General features: G+C 40.8%; 1 protein-coding gene across 3 annotated transcripts; it reads right to left on the reverse strand.

The window, feature by feature from the left end:
* Positions 1 to 487: 487 nt before the first annotated feature.
* impg1b (interphotoreceptor matrix proteoglycan 1b) lies at positions 488 to 19969 on the reverse strand. 3 transcript variants are annotated; one of them, XM_088401239.1, is made up of 18 exons: positions 19499 to 19969; positions 15915 to 16127; positions 14498 to 14664; positions 14319 to 14347; positions 14083 to 14132; positions 13951 to 13997; positions 13727 to 13876; positions 12743 to 12801; positions 12418 to 12602; positions 11959 to 12339; positions 10488 to 11890; positions 9586 to 9675; positions 5731 to 5950; positions 4721 to 4931; positions 3566 to 3751; positions 3306 to 3489; positions 2387 to 2470; positions 488 to 1237 (listed from the first exon to the last, which is right to left on the reverse strand). In XM_088401239.1, exons 1-18 carry the CDS (start codon positions 19566 to 19568, stop codon positions 1154 to 1156), a joined length of 3813 nt encoding a protein of 1270 aa, XP_088257365.1. In that variant the 5' UTR covers positions 19569 to 19969; the 3' UTR covers positions 488 to 1153. The 3 variants fall into 3 exon arrangements, with proteins under 3 accessions (XP_088257365.1, XP_088257367.1, XP_088257366.1); XM_088401241.1 differs by lacking the exon at positions 3306 to 3489; XM_088401240.1 differs by lacking the exon at positions 9586 to 9675 and having other exon boundaries at positions 19499 to 19968.
* Between the last annotated feature and the right edge of the window lie 3143 nt (positions 19970 to 23112).

The following is a 23112-nucleotide window of genomic DNA, read 5'->3' on the forward strand; positions in this document are numbered from 1 at the left end:
GTGGCCCATGTTCATCCGAGGCTCGCACGCTCACAAGGTGATCAGTTAGAGCAGATTAAAGGTTCACCGAAGGAATTGGTTCCTCAGCTTGCACGTTTTAGCGTGCTCGGACAAGATAAACACGGTAAATTATCTCATCAAAACAGTCATTTGTCTCAATTAACGAATTGCCAAATGTGTGCCGTCTGGTTATTTATCAAAGGGGAATTGTTATTTTCCTGCAGTTATATGAAGAAAGGCAGCTAAAATTGGGGGAATCAAATCCTGATGTCTTCTTTAAAAAATTTTTATGCGTTTGTTTCAGTGGATGACAATTATTAAAGGCATGGCTGTGGTTACAGAAATATTTTTTGTCCTGAAATGTAAAAAGAAGACAATTATATGAGTATAAATATTTACCTATTTGAGGATACCCAACGATAATTTGCGGTATGACATTTTTGAGTGGATATTTTTTCCTCATTGGGAGAAAAAAAAAGGAGACATCTACATGGTGTTTTTTTATTATTTGAGGCAAGGCATCTCTCAGCACATCCCCTCATAGGAAAAAAAAAAGTTTTATTTGAGTTGAAGCATTTATTTTTGTGGACAACACACCCGGAAATTTATGTATGGCCTCGATTAACAGAAAGGATTCTTCCGATAAGAAAAAAAAACTTAATGGGGAAAAATTTTAGCTGCCACAAAAAAAAACTCTTATTAAACAAAAAACATTTTATTGGTTATTTATTTTAATAGTAAAATGTGTACAAAAAAAAGATGATCAGACAGAGAGGTGTTGAGGAACTTGTAAAACACCTAAACCTTTTTTTTTAAGATTTCATTTTCTCAAATTTTGGAATCGCAACAATTGCGCATAAAAAGAACGTCTAAAGTAAAATACCACCAAGTGTGTCACTATAAATAATAAATACCTCATTGTGAGGGAAGAATAGCCATACAGGCAATTTTCCTACCATTCATTTTATGTAATAAATATTCGATTCCACGTGAAAACAACGGCAATCCGCACACATTGGAATATCCATAGCGCTTTGTCTAACAAGACACATTCATCACTATGAACAATTCATGACCTAATACTTTACGGGGACTTTGGGGAGATCCTTTGCTCGCTATGTTGCCGTAGCAACGGTGACCCAGGGACGCGCCATCACACCATGGTGGCCTCACCGCCTTCGCCGTCTGATGTCCACAGAAGAAAACACGCTCTGTATTCATTTGGCAGCCTCCACGTCTGAGAGATGTAAGAGGAGATACAATAGATACAAAAAAAAAAGTCCACTCACTCTTGAAATGTCATCATTTTAAAAGTGTTTTCACGTTTTATGTAACTGTGCACGATGCATACCCTCTGATTAACCCGAGACAAAGTTCCGCTGTTGTCGTGGGATTTTCCTGACATTTTCATTTCCAAAAGCCATCGGGTCCACGGAGAGTTTCCAAAGCATCAGAGAGATTGTATTTTTAAAAAGATATGAATCAGCAGAAAGGTACCAAGGAATTTCTAAGGTATTAGATATACCATGGAACACTGTGGCGGCTTTACTAAGAACTTGACTTTTCCACAGAATTGATTAAATGGGGTGAAAAAAACTCAACGGGGAGGCTTCGAGGAGGCTGAGAGCTGAAGGAGCAGCGAGAATTTCTGGGAGGTATTACCTGTCTTCTACTAACAGAATCAGAAGAATCCTTTTTGATCATTTTTATGGCTTTTTGCAGAACTCTGATAAAACTTATCTGCTGAAACCATAATTTGTATCTTTATCTGCAACACTTGACTGTTTTTATTCATGATTGAAGGGTAAAGTTGAACCTTGGTTTGCCAATAAGATTTTCAGCCAATTTTGTTTTGGTTTACGAAGTGTCGTTCCATTTTCTTTCTGGTCCATCTTTTTTAGACATAATATTCTAATTGTGGATTATAGAAACCTGGTTAAAAAGCCTACAAAAAATTCAACAGTATTATAAAGCAGGAATTTCTGTCAAGTACTGGCTGAGTCCCATACATGACAACAATCGCCTATATTTTTATAAGTCCGGTTCATGGGGTGGAATGATATCCAAGTCAGACTAAAATTGCTCAAAACATCCATAAAGTGGTTCATCAAGATCAGAGATTAATCTAGCAGATTGCTAATGCACATTTAGCAATGTTGTTGTTGAATGATTGGGTCTGGCTGATAAACACATTTTCCTTTGCCTGCGTCTCAGAGCTATACAATATTTCATGCAAACGTGATCAAATATTCACAGCATACTTAAAGATGAAGTGCATATTTAACCTGAAGGGAGCAAAGCATTTTTTAATCATGAATCCATCTCATTCCCACTCCTACTCTATCCGACTAGCCACGAGTGTCATTTGACAGTGTGCTTTTCTCACCTCATTGTGCGGGATGCATTGATGGAAGTCCACCAGCTCCGATACTAACTTTTCGGATCTTGTGGTGTAGAGTTGTCTGGGGATCTGTGGGAAAGACACACACGCCCAAAAAGTGGACACCCACTGTGTTTACTGCACGCTTCATTAATTTCCAATGCCTGCAGTGGCGCCTAGAGAGCACGTAAGCAGATGGAGAGTAAATAAAAAGTGACGGGCGCTACAGTGCAACAAACATTTTGACCTAAAGCTATAACTACACAGCAGATGTCATCTATGGAGGGTTTTGAACAGCAGCTTTGGAAGTTTTGCGACATTGTAGGGAACCTCATCTGTGATTTGTGTCCGCAGAGAAGACACACTTGACGCAAGCACAATAGAACCAGTATTACTGTTTTTCCAAAATACTCAGGTTAACATCAAATTTTAATCAAAGAGTCCTTAAACATATTTGGACAGTGATTTCTTTTTAGATACTATGTTTGATCTATAAAAGCTTGTGAATTAAAGATCTCACCATGCACTGGAATTTGATGCTATGGCAGTTCCACCTGTTGCTGGAATCCTTGACTCATAAAAACTATTTATTTATTTATTCCTTCATTTATCAATAAGAAATGTTCAATCAATTTATTCACTTGTTTATTCATTCATTTATTCATCTAGCTTTTTGCTGACCACCTGAGATATTTCTGGCCCCTCCATGGCCCCACCACTCCAAGGAAAAAAATAAACCCAAAACGCATTATTCCTATTTCCGTTCCATCCTACGGGTAAATCTATTTCAAAATCAATTGCGTGGAAGTTAGAGTTTCTGATGCCACAAATGACTGAAGAGTGTGTTAGAGCAGTGAGTCATCTACTTGAGCGGTTAGTATCGTGATTGTTAGTCCAAGTGCTTGTACCGCTCAGCACTATGTACCTCGATACTGAGATGTATGTTTTCAACCGAGGCGTACACTTCCTGCTCAGAATGATGAGAGCCAGACGAGGCCAAACTGGTGGGATACGGCAGTGTGGACACTTGGCTTAAGATGCCATCGTCATTCTCAAATACTGGGTTGACCCTCAAAGTATTTTCAAAGGGATAGGGAGAAAGGCTGTGCCTAGTGGGGGAAGGAGGGAAGACATTTTGAAAAAGCCTCACATGACAAAAATAACGCCGAAGCGTTTCCGACTTACACCAAAGTTACCGCCTTCCTCGTTGCTGTGCACTTCTTGTTAATGAACACCAGGATACCGATGATGGCGCAAACGAGGCAGAGGCTCCCCACGAGGCAGGTTATAATTAGCGACGGGTCGAATGGTACCGAAACCAGCTCGTTGCAGCGCTCCCCATGGTAGTGCCAGTATTTGCCTACAGGGCATCTAGAACATGGAAATTATCTAGGTTAGCTAGACTCCGGCGTAAATAAAACAAACTACTTTGTGAATATTTCGTAGTGATTTAGTGAATATATCACCCTACTGCCATGTAGTAAATGCAGAGGTTGCCATGTTGGTGAATATCTACATACTAGGATGTGTGCTAAAATGTAGGAAGAAATTATGTATGATTATATTATATATGTGTTCAATACTAATTTATCTTCAAAGTCAATAAACTAAACAAATGGGTACCCTATTTTCCGGACTATAAGGCGCACCTTAAAACCTAAAATGTTCTCAAAAGCCGACAGTGCGCCTTATAGTCCGGTTATATAAGGACAAAGTTTTAAAATGGGCCATTCATTGAAGGTGCGCCTTATAGTCTGGTGCGCCTTATAGTCCGGAAAATACGGTATATTTTTTTTACAGACGCAGAAACAGTCAACAAAATGGCTCGGAATCTTGTTTTGGTTATTGGCTGTTTGAATTGTGTTGTTTGAGTTGCAAACTAATGGCTGTCGATGCTGTGCAGGAAAAGGAACAGAGCGTCAGCAGGAACTGAAAGTCAGCAAGACAGCTAAGCGAAATTGATTGTTCAACTAATCACTGGTCTGTAATATTTACTGTATAAAATATATCTCGGAAAAAAAGGAAAAGTGCCCTGTGCTAGAATTGCCCCGTGTGGGTCAATACCTTATCTTATGTGGTGGGGCACTGTCTGCCACCTCCCCAATTACTGTTTTACCCAATAATGAGTTTCAGCAATTACGAAAACAATCATTGTGCCTTTTCTTTCCATTTTTGCAACCCTTATACAAAGATGAAGCTCAGACATTTTTTTTTACTGTATAATCCAGGTCCAAAAAGTGAAAACCCTACCTCAGTTTGGTTTGAACCTGCAGTTAAAAAAGTTTGTCTATTGTCTTTCATGAGCTGTAATTGTTTCGTGCTGTTTTCCTTGTACTATACCTGCATGTGGCTCCATGGCCAGGGATAATTTCACACAAGCCTCCATTGAGGCAGTAGTCTGGCTGCAGGTCGCATGCGCTCTGACACGGAAGGCCATTCACAGAGCTGTAGCCCGGGTCGCACAGACACTCGGCCTCGTTGTTCCAAATGTCCGCCACGCAGCGTGAAAACTCATTACAGGCCAGGAACTTGCACGGGTCCGCTTCGTCGGCTGCGGAAAAAAGCAGCTGTGTGACATTATCATGTACGCGGCGTGCACAGTCAGCCGGCCGACCGACCGACCGCCATCTCCAGGTTCAGAGGAGGAATGAAAGGGCGCTTTGATTGATGAGCAGCGAAGCGTCGACTTTTAATAAGATATACAGTCGGGAACTCGTGCGTGTAAACAAGATGCATCACGTGTATGCTGCGGTGCGAGAAGGAGGGACGACTGGGGACTTTGACCTTGTGGCATGAATAAGCATACGACTTGAGTCCAGAACTCAATAAACTTCATTAGAGAAGAACGAGTCAAGCTCTATAAATTTTGTATTACTATTCATGACCACGTCATCGAACGTGAAGTCAATGCAAGAATGTAATGAGAGCTGTAACTTTTCTCAGTTGAAACACCCATCACCTAATTGTTAGCACATCTATTACCATAATGTGTCTACTAAGCATGCAATCAAGCATTAATCGAACATGTGAAAATAACATTAAAATTAATTATTTCAACTAATTCTTCAGCCACATGAATTGCTGTTTTGTCTAGTCGGGTCCTTTGGAAACAGAATAAATTAGCCTTGTTTTACAGTTTGACACAAAATTGGGTGGGCTTGTGCACTATGCAATTTTGCAACTAATTCCTCATATTTCAGCATTGAGATGCCACTGAGGGTTGTCAGACTTTTTCTTTTACTTAGAGACTACTTTTTGTGGTTGAACAATTGAAAAAACAGAGACATAATAAAAAAAAAAACTTCTTTTCAAGGAGTGTCGTCGAGATTCTATCAGCAAGGACATCTCACCTTGTTCTATCTCCAGGGAGCGGCTATCAATCTCAATGTCAAGACGTTTGGCCGCGGCGCTACAGAAGTCTTCCAGAACACAATGCACTGCCTCAGTCACGTTGTACGGCACTTCTTTCTCCAGCTTCAGTCTGCTGTTCACCACCACGCTGCCATTGCGGAAGTTGAGGATTTCCAGTTGCTTGAATCCGGTCAGATTGGACTCAAGGTAGGGTAAAAGCTAAAAAGTAAGAGAGAAGCATATTTTTGATAAGTTTGTCCTGACAAAAGTAGAAGCGTGATTTGATTTTCTTAGCTCTATATGTGGTTACAAGCTTGGTTAGTATTCAAGAGAAGGTGGAAAAAGGGGCTTTTAAATCAGGGTTTGAAGGTAAGATCAGAGCAAGCAGGAATCGTGTCTTGATCCTGGGGAGATAAGACGCATTCAACATCTACATCCCCCTGAGAAGAAGACCACAGGATCTACTTTGAATCGTCTCGCTGGTGAGGTTGGCACCGCATCGTCCAATCCAGAAGCAATTCGGGTCATATTTTACTGTGCGATCTCTATGAATAGTTTGCGGTTTCATTTTTAATGCGAGCATGAAATCCCGCCATGACGGCACATGGCATAATGAGATCAAGAAGAGAAATTAGGGTTTCCGTATGTCAGAGAACGTGCTAATTGTAGTCACGAAATAGAGTGAGAGGGATCAGCCGCTTAGCAAAAGACAAGCGTAACAAGCGAGGCCTTGCATGGAAAAGCAACAACAAGCCAACACTGCAGACCATAAACGCTGCTTTTTATTTCAGACGAGGAAGACAGAAAAAAAGACTATAGAGACGGAGCAAGAATTCAACCGGTTAAAGTAATGGCCCCGCATCAATGGGCATCGATTGCACTCCCAACCCACAGCCGCTTCATGACGTGCTGCAAACGAAGGTAAACACCAAGCGAAGGAGATTAGGCCTCAGCTGGACGGGGCTGCGAAGCGGGAGATAAGAAGGCCTTAAGGAGCTCTCCTCTGATGGGGTTACTTCACATCTCGTCCACCGACGCGTTAGTGACAGCTACTTCCCTTTGGCTAATAGTCTCTGGCAGGTTGTTATCCGCCATTCCTGACCGTTCTTCTTCAAGCGTCGATGGCAAATTATCCGTAAACAATCGATTCGAGACCAATCAGTGCCTCGGCTACCTCGCATTCGAAAGGTCAGAGTGGTGGTTTTATCGCAAAACCGCACGACAGTCGCATCCCATCTAGGCAGGAGAAACTACTGCTAGTTGTATCTACTGGTTCCCAGTGAAACATCCTTTCTCTGGTGTCACAAGGCCAAACGTCACAGTGAATAGAAACCTGATTTTCAAAAGTCGCATCATTGTGAGTAATTCCAACCTCCATGTCCAGTTTTTAGTGGTTGCTTCACAAACCAGTAGGTACATTAAAGGAGGAGTTCAACAAGGGCAAGTTTCATGTATACATGTGTACACTGGGTGTGCAGCATCACTAATGGGGGTCTGGCAAAACTATTTAAATGGGCTGTTTTATGTCACATTCTTTTTTCCAAATAGCCCATTTAAAGGACTATTCTAGCAGACTGTCATTGATTAAAGGTAGTAAGTAAATACTTACCATCTCAAACGTCTGACCGCATTATTGTTTGTGCTTCCAGAAAGTTATAAACAAGGAATGATGAGAACTGCACAAACCTTTGTTTGGGCAACCATTAAAGATTGGAGATGGAGAGGCTTTGGGTTTTTTTTTTAATCCACATTTGTTAATTAATACATTTTCATTTGATAATGTGATGTCAGACAGACAGGAAAACTTCTCTGTGGGGAAAATAAATCAACATCGTCAACAGGAACAGTTCATTCCAATGATACGTGAACTGACAGTGTATCGGGAAGTAATCAGCTCCCTGGCCTGCGGGCTCGCCTCGGGCTAAAAAACTACTTCAGTTACATGTTAGGTCTGCTCCTTCGCATTCGCACATGACAAAATGTTGAACCCAGAAACAGTGCAACCTCAATAGTCCAAAGCGCCTGAAGACGTACCATTTGAGTATTAGCTGAATTTTGGGTAACCTTGCCTGCAAGCTGAACTCCCACGGTATTTGTGAAATCACAAAAACACGAAAATCCATCTCGTCCCCGAGCCCGCTGATTTCCTCCCAGCCAGAGGTTGCCACATCTCCCAATCGTCTTGAATTATTTTACTCAATCGTCACGCTTTTCCTGAGCAGATTACAATGGAGGCCCTTTGAGGTTTAAACTTAGTGGTAGGGCTAGTTATAGTAACTACGGTAGATACGTTCACCCACGAGGGGGATTCAACAAAATCTCAACCAGTAGCAATTGTTCACTTTTATTCACATTAGAACGTACATTTCGTTTGTTTTCATATCTGAACAAGTACATGCAAGGTAGATGCTTGCAGATGCCCACACAGGGCGCAAAGCAGCTTGAAACCCTTAATAGCATGTGTGTGTATGTGTGTAAGTGTGTGTGTGTGTAGGGCAGGAACTGACCTGAATAACAGAAAGCTTCTTAGCATACACAAATGACAAACCTCCACAATGACTAAGGCAGACCAAGGTCTCATGATTCAGACTACAATGCGTGGGCCGGGTTAGCAACCCCAAACAGCAACAAACAACACACCTGTAGCACTCCAAAACAAAGGAAAAATGGGACACCTCACTCCGAAGGATTATTCTAATAATCATATACTGTATAAAGTGTACAACTCCTAACGTTGTTTTTACGAGAATTTAATACTCAAGCGCCTTTTTTTTAAAACCTATTCATTATAAATACTGTTTTTCCATGTGTACGTATCTATGGATTTTTTAAAAAACAAATAAAAATGAATATTATGGAGAGTTTCCCTGTTGCAACACACTTGGTTCAAATGGTCAGATATCAAGATAGGTGTGCACAAGCTGGATAGCAATCCTGATCATTTGAATCAGGCGTGTTGCCGCAGGTAGACCTATAAAACATGCAGGAGGACTCCGATTGCCCATCGCTGTCTTGGAGGGACAATCACTATTTATGTGAGTAGCAATATGCAACTCCAAATGTTGGATGAGCTATAATATTTAATCATTTGAAAATGGTTATGTGGTTAGGAATTATTGCAACACAATTAGTTGTCTACTAATTACAATTTGTATGAAATTTTACTAAATTGATGCAAGAACATAAGGTCCCAACACATCCACGTTATGTTCCACTCACAAAAAAAGACAAACTACACTGCACTGCACCACATTTATAAAATGTAGCTTTATTCCACGCAAGAGATTGTGGCTTAAGAATATCAACAAAGTCCAAAATCCGCTTATTCGAGCTCACAGTTAAATGAAAACCGGGTTATCTATGTTTAGCCTAAACATATTATTTATATATCGTGTAAAAAGTAGCCTACACGTTATTTAGGTATTCTCACCCCGAATAATTGTTTTGATTTCGAGACCAATTCAGCATTTATTTCTTAATACTTTGTCGTACAATAACGTGTGCTGCCCCCTATAAATCTGAAATGTCCTTTCTCATTTTTACAGTGGTTAAAAAAAAAAAAAAATCACAATGCAGCATGCAAATCAATGAGCATTAGCGGTGATTTAAATTTCAAAACATTTTAGTAATGTTTCCCTCACAGCCAACTATATGTAACACACAGTTTAAGGCAAAAACAACCAAAGCTAAATATAAAGGCAGTTATAGTGACGTCTAAAAGTGAAAAGTGTGTTAGTGTGGCTTCAGTTTGTCATACTGAGTTAGGAAAGATGCATTAAAAAGTAGTTAGGTAAGAAAAGTTTGCGCTCTCTCTGAGATGTCACACAAGTGAGTTCCAATATGGAAAAAAATACCGGTATGGAGGCTAAAGTCGTCTGTCTCCTAGGCCCAGATTTACTGGATGCTCCAGGATTTGGCGGCTTTCTGGGCCCAGAGTGTTGAGTCTGAGTGAAACACAATTATTGGTAGAACTTTTTCATTCCCCTTTTTCGACACTTGACTATAAGTAATCGTTTGACCTTAAAATGAAAAGTCAATGTGCTGGTATGTCAGTTTGTAAGACAAAACAAAAGTGACCCAAAATTACCAAGCTAAAATATTCAAGACCATCCGGGACACAGCTGTTATTCAGCGCTAGTGTCAGTGCCAAAGTCACTGTATCAAGTAAACTTTGATATGTATGATGACATGATCAGAAATTTTTTATGTAAGTTTTGTTAGTGTTTAGCACATACATTCATTGGCTTGGCTTCTTTATTTTCTTTTAGCTTTGGCTCGGGTCTTTGTAAGTTAGCAGATTGTCACTAGTCATTTTGCATTTCAACACAGTAGAAAAAGTAAATAAACTTAACAACTCCTGGGGCAGCCACCAAGTAAAAAGTAAAATAAAAAGTTACTTTCTGATTATTGTGCAGTTTCTACTCCTAACTCACTGGTACAGTGCTCAATATTTACTATTTCCTGGCAAGAGCACACTTAAATTGGAAGTTGGCTTTTGTTTATCACCATATTAAACTTCTGAACAAATATAAAAAATATATATATAAGTCAAGGAAAAAAATTTGAAATCCGTTATGTTTGGCTCAATTGGCAGTTGTGAGAATAAGGCTAGCTACAAAGTGCAGCCTCACAAAGTCCATATTACGCGCCAATCACCTTGTCAAACATTTTCATCACACTGATGAAGTCATAAAAGAAAATACTCCAAAATAGCATGCATCAACATTACATCCAGCATAAAAGCTTGTGTACCTACCAGCTCCAGAAAGGTGTTCTCCAGTGATTTATATTCTGGGGAGGTCTTGTTGAACAGGTCATCAGAAAACATCATGTTCGTCACTCTCAAGCTAAAGAAAACTACTAACTCTCTGCTCTGCTGTATCGCGGCCAGCACAGGAGTGCTGGCTTGTCTTGAAGCTGGAGCGGCTGTGGACCGCTCATCAGCCTCGGAAGGGTATCTAACACTACTGCTGTCCTCTTCCAGAGGTTCGGTCATTTCTGTCCCACCCTGGTTTGACTCTACATCGTCCTGGACGTTAGCGCTTTCTGAAGGAAGCTCCACCAAAGCTGGGATCATTCCACTTGACTCGACTTCATGTATTTCGCTTGGGACTGGGGTAGGGGGTTCACTTGGAGATTCCCCAGGGGTCTCACTTGGTACTTCACTGGAGACACTAAGTGTTTCCGTAGGGACTGGTTTAGGAGCTTCACTGGGGACCTCCACAGAACCTTCACTAGAGACTTCATTGGGGACTTCAGTGGGAGCAATGCTGTGTATCTCACTGGGTGCTTCACTGAAGACTTCACTCGGAGCAATGCTGGGGGTTTCACTGTGGGTCTCACTGGGTGCTTCACTGAAGACTTCACTCGGAGCTTCATTGTGGGTCATGCTGGCAGCTTCAGTTGAGACATCGCTGGAGATTTCGACTTGGAGCCTGCTGGGGGCTTCACTTGGGATTTCACTGATGACTTCAATGGTTGGTGCACTAGGAACAAACATGGGAGCTTCAGTGGTGGGTTCAATGAGGATATTGTGGTAACTGAATACTTCAGCGGGGGCTTCAGTAGAGATTTCGTTGGGAAGCTCCCTGGAAGCTTCACTGGGGACATTGGTGGACACATCATTGGGGACTTCCATTGGAGCTTCACTAGAGGTATCACGAGAAGTGTCACTAGGGTCTTGTAGGGAGTTGGTTGGGACCTCACTGGGAATTTCACTGGCGACGTCATTAGAAATTTTGATAGAGGCCTCACTGGGAATTTCTCTGGCGACATCATTAGGAATTTTGATAGATGCCTCACTGGGAATTTCACTGGGGACAACATTAGGTATCTTGATAGAGGCTTCACTGGGAACTTCATTAACTATATTTCTGACTACTTCATTGAAAGAGTTTGCTACACTGAAAACATCAATGGAGGCTTTGGTGGCGGCAACGCTTGTCACTTCATTGGTGAACTCAATAGGGGCGTCATCTTTGCCCTCAGGTGATGGTATAGGCTGCATGTCAGGCTCTGGTTCCATGCCTATGATAACATCCTCTGGTGACAACAACTCAGATTCTGTGCCAGAGAGATGAGCTTCATCAATGATCAGCATTTCAGGATTGGAGTCTGGTGGTGACGAATCATTCTCTCTTGTGTCTGCCCCTTCAGGTTCTTGCAAAAGAAAAAAAAGACTTTCAGACATGTTTACCCTAAAAGAAATGATAACCTCATCGCCTCACCTCCACTGTTACCTTCCATTGTACTTGTGTCAATGACCGTCGCCTCTTGTTCCTGTTCTAGGATGGCCTCCGGTGTTGTATCTGCCATGATGATGTCACCCATCTCCCCTGAAGGATTACCTCCGGATGCATCCTCCCCTGCTGCTGCCACTGTCACCTCATCAACGGTTGTGGGTTCAGAGGTGGATTCTGGGAGGATGGTCAGTATGGAAGGCACCGAGGTGTGTATTTGAGGTTGAATCGTGGTACTTTCAACTGTGATTTCTGTCGCTGCCACTGTGGGGAAGAACTTTGGTGTGATGTTCTCTTCAGTGACCTTGATGGCATCCCCGCTCCCAGTGGTGTACATGCTGAGAGCGGCATCTGGGTAAGCAGTAGTTACTGACAAGAAACACAACGAAAATCAATTTGACTTTCTCCTCAGCAGCTCTGCTCCTGCAGCGTGGAAATTGCACTTACCAACTTCAAAGGTGAGATACTGTATGTCCAGAGGAAGTGATGGCTCCTTTTGTAAAGCTTTCACTATCATTTGTCTCAGTTTCAGAGCATCCACATTTGTGTGTCCGTCTGGAGGTTCCGGTTCATCACTCGGTTCCGTGTCTCCATTAAAGACCACAGCATAATGAAGAATGGCATCCTGTGATCTGATTCACACAACGATTCAAGTCATAAAGCTGCATGAAGGTAATGTTTATGGACTCAGCAACACAACAAAACCACAAAATAGTATTCAGGGAACAAATGTGTGCAATTGTGTAATTTTCAACAATAATGGTAAACTCACCTGAATTCCAACATGCGAATTTCTTTGAAGCCTGCAATTTTTTTAAGTGCATGTAGTATCTAATGAAAAAAAAAAAGAGGCATAAACTCAAATACAAAAGTTAACTTCATTTCCATCACAACCATAATTTCTTGAAAGTGAGCTGCGGTAAAAGATCCTCACAGCCCTGAAATTCTCCTACCTTTCCTAAAATACCAGTCCGCATCACAATATATTTTCCTCTCTAAAAGCCAAAAGGACTTCCTCCGATGTTACACCCCAACACCTTTGCCATTTCGCATCCAACCCTCTAGAACTCCATCCCAGACAACATCTGCAACTCTCAGCCACTCACCTGATTTAAAACCCAATTAAAAACACATCTGTTTAGAAATGTCGATAATCCCTACTGCCTTCCCAAATCTGAACTCCCAGCGTGGAACTATCACTGCCGTGCCAGTGCTTCTAATTGATTACTTCAATTTCCATAGCAATGCTGGGCTTGCCAAGAGATGTGTGGCCTAAATACATCAATGAGTTTACAGTCCAGTAGAAGTTGCTGCACTGCCAAAAGCTGAACATTTGAGTTGATAGGGGAATAAATCACGTCAGATATGGTAGCCTTCCCTAACCATTGAGAGTATGAGGTGACACTGGAGTACTTATTCACCTAATTAGCTCGACGCCTAACCTTCTGGCTTGCGCGCTATAGGACCCCCTGTGGACATTGATTCATGACTATGTTTGGGCCAGGAGTAAAGTGGACACACTCTACCGTCCGTCCCAATGTGGCTGTAAGGGAAAAGAACCACTTGGATTCAGTCCAGGTCATAAAGTAGCTACAGTCTACAAAGAAAGGCCAACACAGCCTTAAAGAATAGGTGACGTTTATATCAGATAGACTCCAACTGTTTGGATATTTTGATGCTTCTTTCAAGAACCCAACTTATCCAAATACTTTCATATATAGACTAAACTTTTTCAAATATGATTATGAGGTCGTACCTTGTCTGTTATTTCTCCGGTGATGTCATCAGCATCAGCTGCCTGGGGGTTATGCAGAAGCTCGATGTACGACGGCTCCACAATGGTCGCGTTGAATTCTACAATGTACTCCCCGTAGTTTTCTTTTATCATATTCGGCTCTTCTTTTATCTGGCAAATACAAATGCGTTATTCAGTGCAATGATTTTCATATAAAATAAGATGCTGAAATTGTGTTTTAGTACCTCTTCAGCTTCTGTTGGAATGAGAATCACTGGGGGGGTCCTGGTGCCTGAGACCAAATGAAATATGCAAGTTAGCATACTATTTGTCTCCTGATGTTGAACACATATGATATTGGTAGATCATCAGCTCACTTGTTTTTAAGTCACATTCCACCCTTGGTGCCGCTGTTTCCACTACAACACTGGTAATTGAGACAATCATCATTAGAACGTGACTTCGTATATTAGGCAAAGAATCACGTTTGGTAACAAATTGGAAATCATTTGTTCATTTTTTATTCATTTCTTTGACTGTAATGTACTACAATAGTTTGGATGATACAAAAGGATACGTACACAGACAAAAAAGCTATTGAGCTTCCACCTACCCTTCGAGTTCAGCTTGCTCGGCCACTCTCTGAAAGACAGTTGAAATTTTAGTTAATTTTTCAAAAACTATTATTATTATTCTTACTGCATTTTGGAATAATGTTGATGTTTACGAAAAATAGTCCAATTTGATTGTTTTGTATTAAGATGACATAAATACAAGCAAATTAGCACTCACTCGGGCCACCATGTCCAGATGCTCCTGAGAACTACTGAAGTTCTGAGCCAGATCGTCCATACAGAGGTTTTCATGTTGACAGGTGTAAACCCAAGATCGGTACTCCTCAGTGTTTGGCACCCGGTCCAGGAAAATGCGAAAGGCCTCCCAAATGGCTTCCTGACAAACTAGAAAAGAAGAAGAAAATTATAGTCTGTGAAAAAAGTGACACGAAGCGTTGCATCATACCATTCATATTTGCTTTTTAATTGCACAGGTCTATTTTCTGATCTTTATTTACATTTAATATCAACTAAATGTGTACTGATGAAATGTCTCATAGCTTACAGTTTTCTTCATAGGGAAATTGGAGCATGGAAAATGTGCAAAAATGCATACATTATTTTTGGTATGGTGGAATTAATTACTTTAAATTAATATTTCCATTTTCATAAATATTCATATATGTATCAATGTAATTATGTAAATCCACAGCATAAACCGGATCACTTCCTAATAATGTTTGAGCATAATTCCAAATAAAGTACAGTAATATAAATAAATAAAATTCTAAATTGAGTTGGTCCACTTCAATAAAGGTCAACTTATTCATGTTTTTCAATCTGCCACATTTACATATCTTTATGAATATAAATTTCGCAAACACAATGGAGTCTTCTTGTGCCTGCAAGGTCCAAAGTGTCCGACATCATCTTTATTCTCTGACAAATTAATTTCTGCATGCAGCGATTACGTCCACAACGGCAAAGTCATCCTGCGTCCTTTTTTTTTTTTTAAATGACGCATTGGAGTCATGCACTTTATCAACTGGTGTATTGTAAGAGCGAGGTGGCCATTTTAATGCACTGCTTGAATCAAACGCAATCTATTTTCTGGACAGAGAACATTTGCATATAAATGCTGGCTATCAAGGCTTCTTTGTGTCTTCACCAAAAATGATATATCCATTTGCTATTATCATTATTGACATGTTAATTCTTTGGATATTTCATCTTTTTTTATTTTCAAATCATATTTAGCAGGTGTTTGTATGAGAACTGTGATAGAGGGAATAAACGGATTCAGCTGACATCTGTATCTTTTTGAAATTGAAAAGTTTTAGAAGTGTTCGGTGAAAGGTACAAGCCCATCCAGACAAAATGATTGACCTAAAAGACAAGGATGACTTGTAAGAACACCAATCTTGGAACTAATCAAGTTCTCAGGGCAGGGACACAGCTGAGGAGAGCAATCTGCAAAATGATTAGTTGCTAAAAGTTTTCCAAAGAGCCACCAGTGAATAGATGCCCGTCATTTTTTTTAGAAACAGTTTATTCTTATGATGTATATACTATTAAAATATATTTTAAAAAAGACATATTTCAGTGTGTGACTTAGATTCACATCAAGTTAAAAAAAAATGCATTAGCACATTTACCTCGGAGCTTATAGTATGCTCGATGGCTGCCAATGACAGCTTTTATGGTCTCCTGGGGACATACTTTGACACCAGTGGTGAAAAGGGTCGACCTCTTCCTCCGAAGTCCTTCCTCGCTCGCTTTGTTACTGTTGTATTTTGTCAATCTAGAAGCTTCTAGAAAGTGCCGATACTTAACATCCCAGAGCCCGGGAATACCGTGATGCTGGATGTCTGCAAGGAGGATGAACAGACAACATTTATATATTTTCTCATATATACGTATATATGTACCGTATTTTCCGCACTATAAGGCGTACCTAAAAACCTCCAATTTTCTCAGAAGCCGACAGTGCGCCTTATAATCAGGTGCGCCTTATATATGGACCAATATTGAGCCACTACAGAAGGCGTGTCCAAAGTCCGGCCCGCGGGCCAAATGTATATATCTTATATGTGGACAAAGTTTTAAAATGGGCCGTTCATTGAAGGTGCGCCTTATATTCCAGTGCGCTTTATAGTGCGGAAAATACGGTATATATATGTATATATATTGTCATTGGCTAGTCTAATTGTCAATCACTAGATAAGTCACTCATTTTTCACTGGCCAGTCGACATAATGTTGAATGTCAAATGTCACCCTTTCGACAGCTTAGTTTGTGCAGGATTAGTGCCTAAAAAAGATTTGAAAACTCAACAAACTTGACGAATAACACGTGCGGCCATGTGGGCACAAGTTGCAACACATTACCCAGTGCAGGAGAAACTAATTCGGGGCTGTTGCACACACCACCGCGCCACTCGTCAGTATTGCATCAGAGCTGTTTGAAAAGAAAAGCCGGCATTGTGATGCCAGGTGGCAACCCTCAGAGGGCTTCTTAAGAAAATAAGCCAGGATTTATGAGCCCCCAAACACAGACGGGAAGTCGTCAGACCCAAATAACAAACGGCCTTCCTCTGGATTATCAACAAGATTGAAGAAAACTAAAGATTTTTGGGGGTTGTTGTTCGTTGTTGTTTTTTGGGAGAGAAACAAAATGAGAGATCAATTCTGCAACGTGACCCTCTTGCAATTCTGGCAAGCGAGATGAACTCTGGCACGCCCGTGTGCAAACACTGGATAAACAACGTGTGGTACCGAGCACTCAGTTTGTGCAAACATCTGAGACGAACACTAGCGTTGTTGTTTGAATTATTTTTAATTTCTCACAAAACTTGCCTTCCCTATATACTGTACACACCTCGAGGAAATTAAATGATCCTATCTGGTTTAACAAATACAGCCATATATTTTGTCAGGCGTATTTAAAATCCAGATAGTTGTTTTTAGGTTTGAAGAATATTTTATGCTTTCATTATTAACTTGTTTTTGAATGATAGAAAAATTTCATATTCATAGCATAGCTGTAATAAAAAATTGTTATTCTGCTTAAGGTTTGTGACGCGATGACGGAGTCAAGGTCGCAGTGTGACGCACCGTACTGGCTATTCCAACAGTGAAAAGGGAAGCTGATAAAAATGTTAAATGTACGTGACTTTAAGAGAAAGGATGCAGCGTAGGTGTGTTTTCCTCCTCCTCCGTTAGCCTTGAGGATTGACACTCCAAAGCACGTCCTTCAGAGTTCCACGTTAAAGAGCAGCGGCACAGCGTTGAGAAAGCCAATAGTGCACCTTTGACATGTCGTGGCAGGGAACAGCCACCAATGAAGAAAACTTTTAAGACACCCATTATGTGTCTTCACTCAACCTTGCTTTTGTTCATGCTTAGCAATACACGAGCACAGTGTTTTGTACTGCATTATAAGACACCTTTGTGAAAGGGAATAGAGAAATATGATTACCTCTCCCTGCACAAACATGCACTCAGAAATCCAAATGTAAAATCGCCTTAGACTGAAAATGTGAAAGAAAAACAAATCACTGCCAGGAGAGACAAGCAGTCACATTTTTGTGCTTGTTGTAAGGGAATATTTGTGGGGTGGAATCTTTTGTGGCCCAAAATCAAAAATGTGATGAAAACAAAAAAAATAATCCTCAAGTACATTCAAAACAACAGCCTTCAATTAAAAAAAAATCAAAATATATATTTTTTCATAACATTATGATATTTTTTGTTCTTCCAATTTTTCTCTAATTATGGATGGACTGATGGATGGACGAACAAATGAACGAACAGTTGGTTGTATGGATGTTTTATGACAACCGCACTTCCAAGCGAAAATTCATTTCACATCATTTTTGATAAAGAAAAACACCAAATGAGGGTCTTTTTAGGGGTGTTGTTTTACTGTGCACATGCATAGCCACGGGGATGAGAGCAGGGAGGAGGGACGGGAGGCCCTGATGGTCGACGCAGGCGCAGGAGGCCGCCCGGCGGAGTTACGAGCCAGAAAAGATTAGCGTCCTGTGACGCCGGGAACAGAATGGCTTTTGTTTCCTTCAGCGTAATGAGCTCAAGCGGGCACATCACACCGATCAAGACACCAGACGTTATCACATTATACTATCCACGCACACACAGCCACCTGTTTTGTTCATAGCTAACACTAAGTTGTGTGTTTCAACTAGCATTTGTGGATCTAATAAAAAGTTACATTCCACAACGGAGGACTTTTAATGTCCTTGGGAATACCATAATATTAGGTAATATAGGTACATCTGCACGCTTTCTTCAAACAAAGCAGTTCATCAATTATTCTCCCTTATGCGCAGCTTTGAAGAAGACAAAGAAGACGAAACAAAACAAAAGCAAGCACGGGAGATGCAAACAACTGTTTCAGCCTCAGCTGAAGAAAGACAAAATACTGGCCCTAATGTCACTGAGGTCACAGTGTGTGTTAAAGAGGCGGTTAACTCTTAACGAGAGGGTAGACACATAAAAAAAATGCTCAATATGATTATGAAAATACACGATAGAAGGACTTTTCCCTCAAGGATGTTGTTGTGAAAAATAAAAGCATATTATGACCACTCAACCACTTATTACAAAAATACTTCAGTTAGCAAAGCAGTGTGTAAGACAAGCTAAAATCACGCAATGACAAAAAAAAAAGAATTAAATGAAGGGAAACATTTTAAGGTTGTACTGTATGATTGGCCGAGTTTTATTATTCCTCTACATTTTCGGGATGACTGAATGATTCTGATGAGGACACCGAAGGCACTTTTTTTTTTAATGATATTGAAACAGAGCTATATAAGAAAAAGAGCTTTTGATTTGATGCAGTATAGTTCTACTCTAATGCAAATTACAACCGCAATAAGAACATCGCATGGTAAGAAAGAAATCAATTTGGAATTTATTCAACTGTATATCAGGACTATTTTCCTTATTTGATAAATCATAAGAGCTGAATCATAAGATTTCTTTGTTGATTTACGAGTTCTGGTGCCTCACATTCAACTTGCAGTTACAGATGGTGACAAAACTGCAAAATTTAAGACGGTCTGCTGGAAAATTACAATCATCAGTTACATCTTGTTTGTGACTGTCCGCAATCAAAACATCATAATTGTAGAAAGCTCTTGTGTAGGATCGCATTAGATTGAGTAAGGTACTTACTGCCCATCTGCCAAAACAAGCTCTCTCTGATGTTTTCCTACCTTTAACTTGACTTGCTTGGAGGCCCAGCGGACACCAAATGAAGAGGAATAGTATTAATTTAAAAAGCATGATGCGTTAAATTCCAAGGTGTTGATACAAGATGTCCAGGATGCCTCTTCTTGCAGAGTATGTACAAATATCCTAATGAATGCCGTCCAAGTTGTTGTCTAAGTTCCTGGGTGCCTCGGTGGGATCCCAGTGGCCGGTAGAAACGGCTGCATGGATGGACGAGCAGAGGGAGCGAAGCGGGTGAGAAAGAGGAGGGTGGGACACTCCCGGAATCCCGGCTGGACCTCGGGTCTCTTCCCGTCAGAGCGGCAACAGTGATGAGGTTAGGACAGCAGATTCTGTTTAAGGTCTAATCCCTTTACCTTCTTCTCGCGGCTCGTAATCCGCCACGTGGACGCCCGGCTTCATCTTGTTAGCTGCCTTCTGGACACGAACGAACTCTGTCAGCTGAGCACACGTTTGGGCCGCTTCCAAACAACCTGCTGGATGGGGCCGCCCTCTCTGCTTTGGTCCGGCTTGGTTCTGGTGGGAAATAGTGGCACACAAGACCTCTATTTATGCATGTGCACAATGAGCTTTAGTCTCAATCCTTATACAAGCAAACGTGTGGATTGGAAAGCTGTGTGTGTGCCCTAAAGTAATGAATTCTGCAACCTCTGCGGGATGAGATCAATTTCAGACAGATATAAACAAATCATTCAACGCTGTGGCGACCCCTGACAGGAACAGGTCAAGAGTTAGTTCTTCATATTGTTGTCTATTACTGCTTTTTGCAACCTCTCTTATCTCCACTCTCAAGTATCACCATTGGTTTTATATTGTATTGCTTTTTGTGTTCCCTTTTGAATATCACGAATAAGCTTACCGGTTGTGAATGTGTGACGCAAACGTGTTGGCGTGCGGCCTCCACGGCTGCCGTCGGAACGTATCAGGGCGGGAAGTCTCCGCGTGGCAAGTCTCCGCCCTCATCTCCTCCTGTGAAGGGGATTAGCCGTTCATGTTAGTTGCTAACAAATTGCTGCTGTAAATAAGCCTCTTCAAGAGCAGCCTAATCCCTCCTGGCACTTTTCTGACACACTAATCTCAATTTGGAAGAATCGAGGGTTGCGGCTCAACACGTTATTTGGTGAAGCAATATTTAATTGGTGGTGAGCGTGGATTTGAACGTAAGAAGGAAAAAATGTGATTTTTGAAAGATTTTCTCGATCGGGAGAGAAAAGTGCCAAACACAACTGGGACTAAAATGGATTTTTATTGCATCACACAGCTGCTCAGCAGTCGAGGCTTCAGTGTTGTGGAATGCGAGTGGGGGATTTGCTTAATTGTAGCTGTCATTTTTTCTTTTTGTTTGCCCTCAACCATTGTGCACATCACATCACTCATGCTTTGTTCTATTGCTTCTGCATCAGGAAAATCTCAAAGCCACTCCGAGTGAGCACTCAGCTGCTTTTTGCTCTTGTGTCATAGATCGGACAAAGATTCTACTTGCTGTCTTGTGTGACAATAAAATTTGACGCATTTACTTCTTTCTTTCTTACCTCTGAATTTTGAATAACTGCGTCTTCAAAAATTATATGCTTCAGGTCGTAATATCGTTCCAAATTGGAAATCTTTACAGCTGTAAGCTCCTGGAATATTAAGAACATCGATCTTCTGCTAGTTGGAGGGAGAATGAATGCAAATTTTTCAGTCCATTCTGCTTTGAATTGTCGAATTTCACTGTCCGCTTTTTATTCAGTGAAGTCTGAGTGTGCCATTTTAGTGCAATCTACACTCCTCCACCTGGCAAAATGTCAGCGAAAGTGGCGGTGAACTCAGTGACCCAGTAACAAGCTGTCTGCGTGCGTCTGTCGGGTCCCGATATACACGTGTCGACCCAAACAAGGCACATAGTGAAGGAAAACATTTTTCAATTTAAATGTGTCTACCACGTGGCAGGTGCCCACCACATAGACATTGACTGAAGTGGGGCTTGCTAACATATTACCACTTTGAGAGTACCCATCTCGGAAAAGGACATAGTAGTTCAGGGGCCACAAATAGGCTGCATATTGAGGGCCGCTGGTTTGGACTGGAATATAAATGACCGTATAATCAATTTTGGAGGGTGTTGATTATTCACTAGCCCCTGATACCTGGTATCAGAAATGATAGAGATTCAAGCTTTTTTTCAAGGTATAGGGAAATTGGCCTCCTCTTTGGACAGTTTTCCAATCAGGACCTAATAATTTGAAATAAGAGTAGAAAATTGCCGTACGTTCTGGCGATTTGCAATGTAAAAAATAAAATTAAAAAGATAGCTAAATTGGGATATATAGGTTTTTCTTTTTTGTTCTGGAGGAATGTTTGTGTATCAAAAGTACTTGTGGTATCGATTCTTGGTATTAGTGTCTTGTTGATTGCTTGTATCGGTCTGAAAAAAAAAACCATCCCTAAGAAATATAATGTATACTTTTTATATTTTGGATTCCTTGGAATTGAATATATCCTGAATAAAATTATTCTAATTCATAAATAAGACGTATTTTTTGGAAGGAGGTAAAAACATTTTTTAAATATTGATCGTGTGTTTCATTTCCACTGTGTTGATGTCCAAATTCTTTCAGAGCCAGTTTTGCTATATATTTATTCCCTAGAAGTCAGATGTCGCATCATTCCCGGCTCAGCATGCATCATCTTGTTAGTGGAAAAAAGTGACCCTCATCCATCAGGATTAGGGTCTGAGTCAAGATGAAGTCAAAGATGAGGATTAACGATATCGACCCGACCCATGGGCTTTACGTGCAAAAGTGACAGTGACGGTCTGCATCGCTGTTTGTGATTAAATCAACTGTGGATAAACGGAATCTAATTGGCGTGTATTCATGCGGATTTAAAAAAAAAAAAAAACACCAGCATCAACTGTTCCAAGTGTGATGCTTAACCACAATGTGATGGCAACAAGCCTGACCTTCTCATGCAGATGATGGCTTGAATCATAGTGCAATTACAGAGGTCATTTTAAATTATGCAGCAGGGAGTAAAGGAGCACTTGCCATCTGTTTAGAGGACTTATTTCACTGCTGCAAATGCCTCAGCGAGCTATTGTCCTCTAAGTGCTTATATCCCTCATCTGTAGCTTTGCATTTGGATTGTATTCCATTTGGTGTACTTCATTTATCCCAACAGACAAATTGTCAGTAGACTGCAATGTACGATACTTATTGCGTGCATTTCTCTACTCTGAGAACAAGTGAGACACATGGTGGGCCAAGAAGAGTGATGGTTGCGTGCCTTTGGGCACTTTGGGGGTAGTTTGTGTGATTGATTTCCTTTCATTTATTTGTTGCTGCAGTCACAATGTGGAAACATTAAACCCGGGGTTAGTTAATTGAATCTGATTTCATTTATCTTACATGCATGATGGAATCAAGCCTGCCTCATCGTTCTGAGGTTCAGGGTTCAAGACTATTCTCAGACTGTTCCTGTCCTTGCACTAGAGAAGCTAGTACATTTGGGATTATTAATTTTTATGATCGATTGTGTTCCATTTTATCCTCACAAATGTCACAGGTGTGTATCTCAGATGATTTGAGGTGAAGCGTCAGAGTGTCAACATCGACAC

This window comes from Syngnathus floridae, chromosome 16 (genome assembly GCF_059516105.1).
Source record: "Syngnathus floridae isolate MCC-2025c chromosome 16, RoL_Sflo_1.0, whole genome shotgun sequence".
Lineage (NCBI taxonomy): Eukaryota > Metazoa > Chordata > Actinopteri > Syngnathiformes > Syngnathidae > Syngnathus > Syngnathus floridae.

Excerpts from the sequence above, each read along its gene's own strand:
- impg1b (XM_088401239.1), bottom strand. The coding sequence starts at position 19,568 with ATGCTTTTTAAATTAATACTATTCCTCTTCATTTGGTGTCCGCTGGGC. Across the intron at positions 14,133-14,318 it reads GAGCAAGCTGAACTCGAAGG|TGTTGTAGTGGAAACAGCGG; the intron begins GTAGGTGGAAGC and ends CTCAATTACCAG. Across the intron at positions 5,951-9,585 it reads CGACTTTAGCCTCCATACCG|CTTTTACCCTACCTTGAGTC; the intron begins GTATTTTTTTCC and ends CTTACTTTTTAG.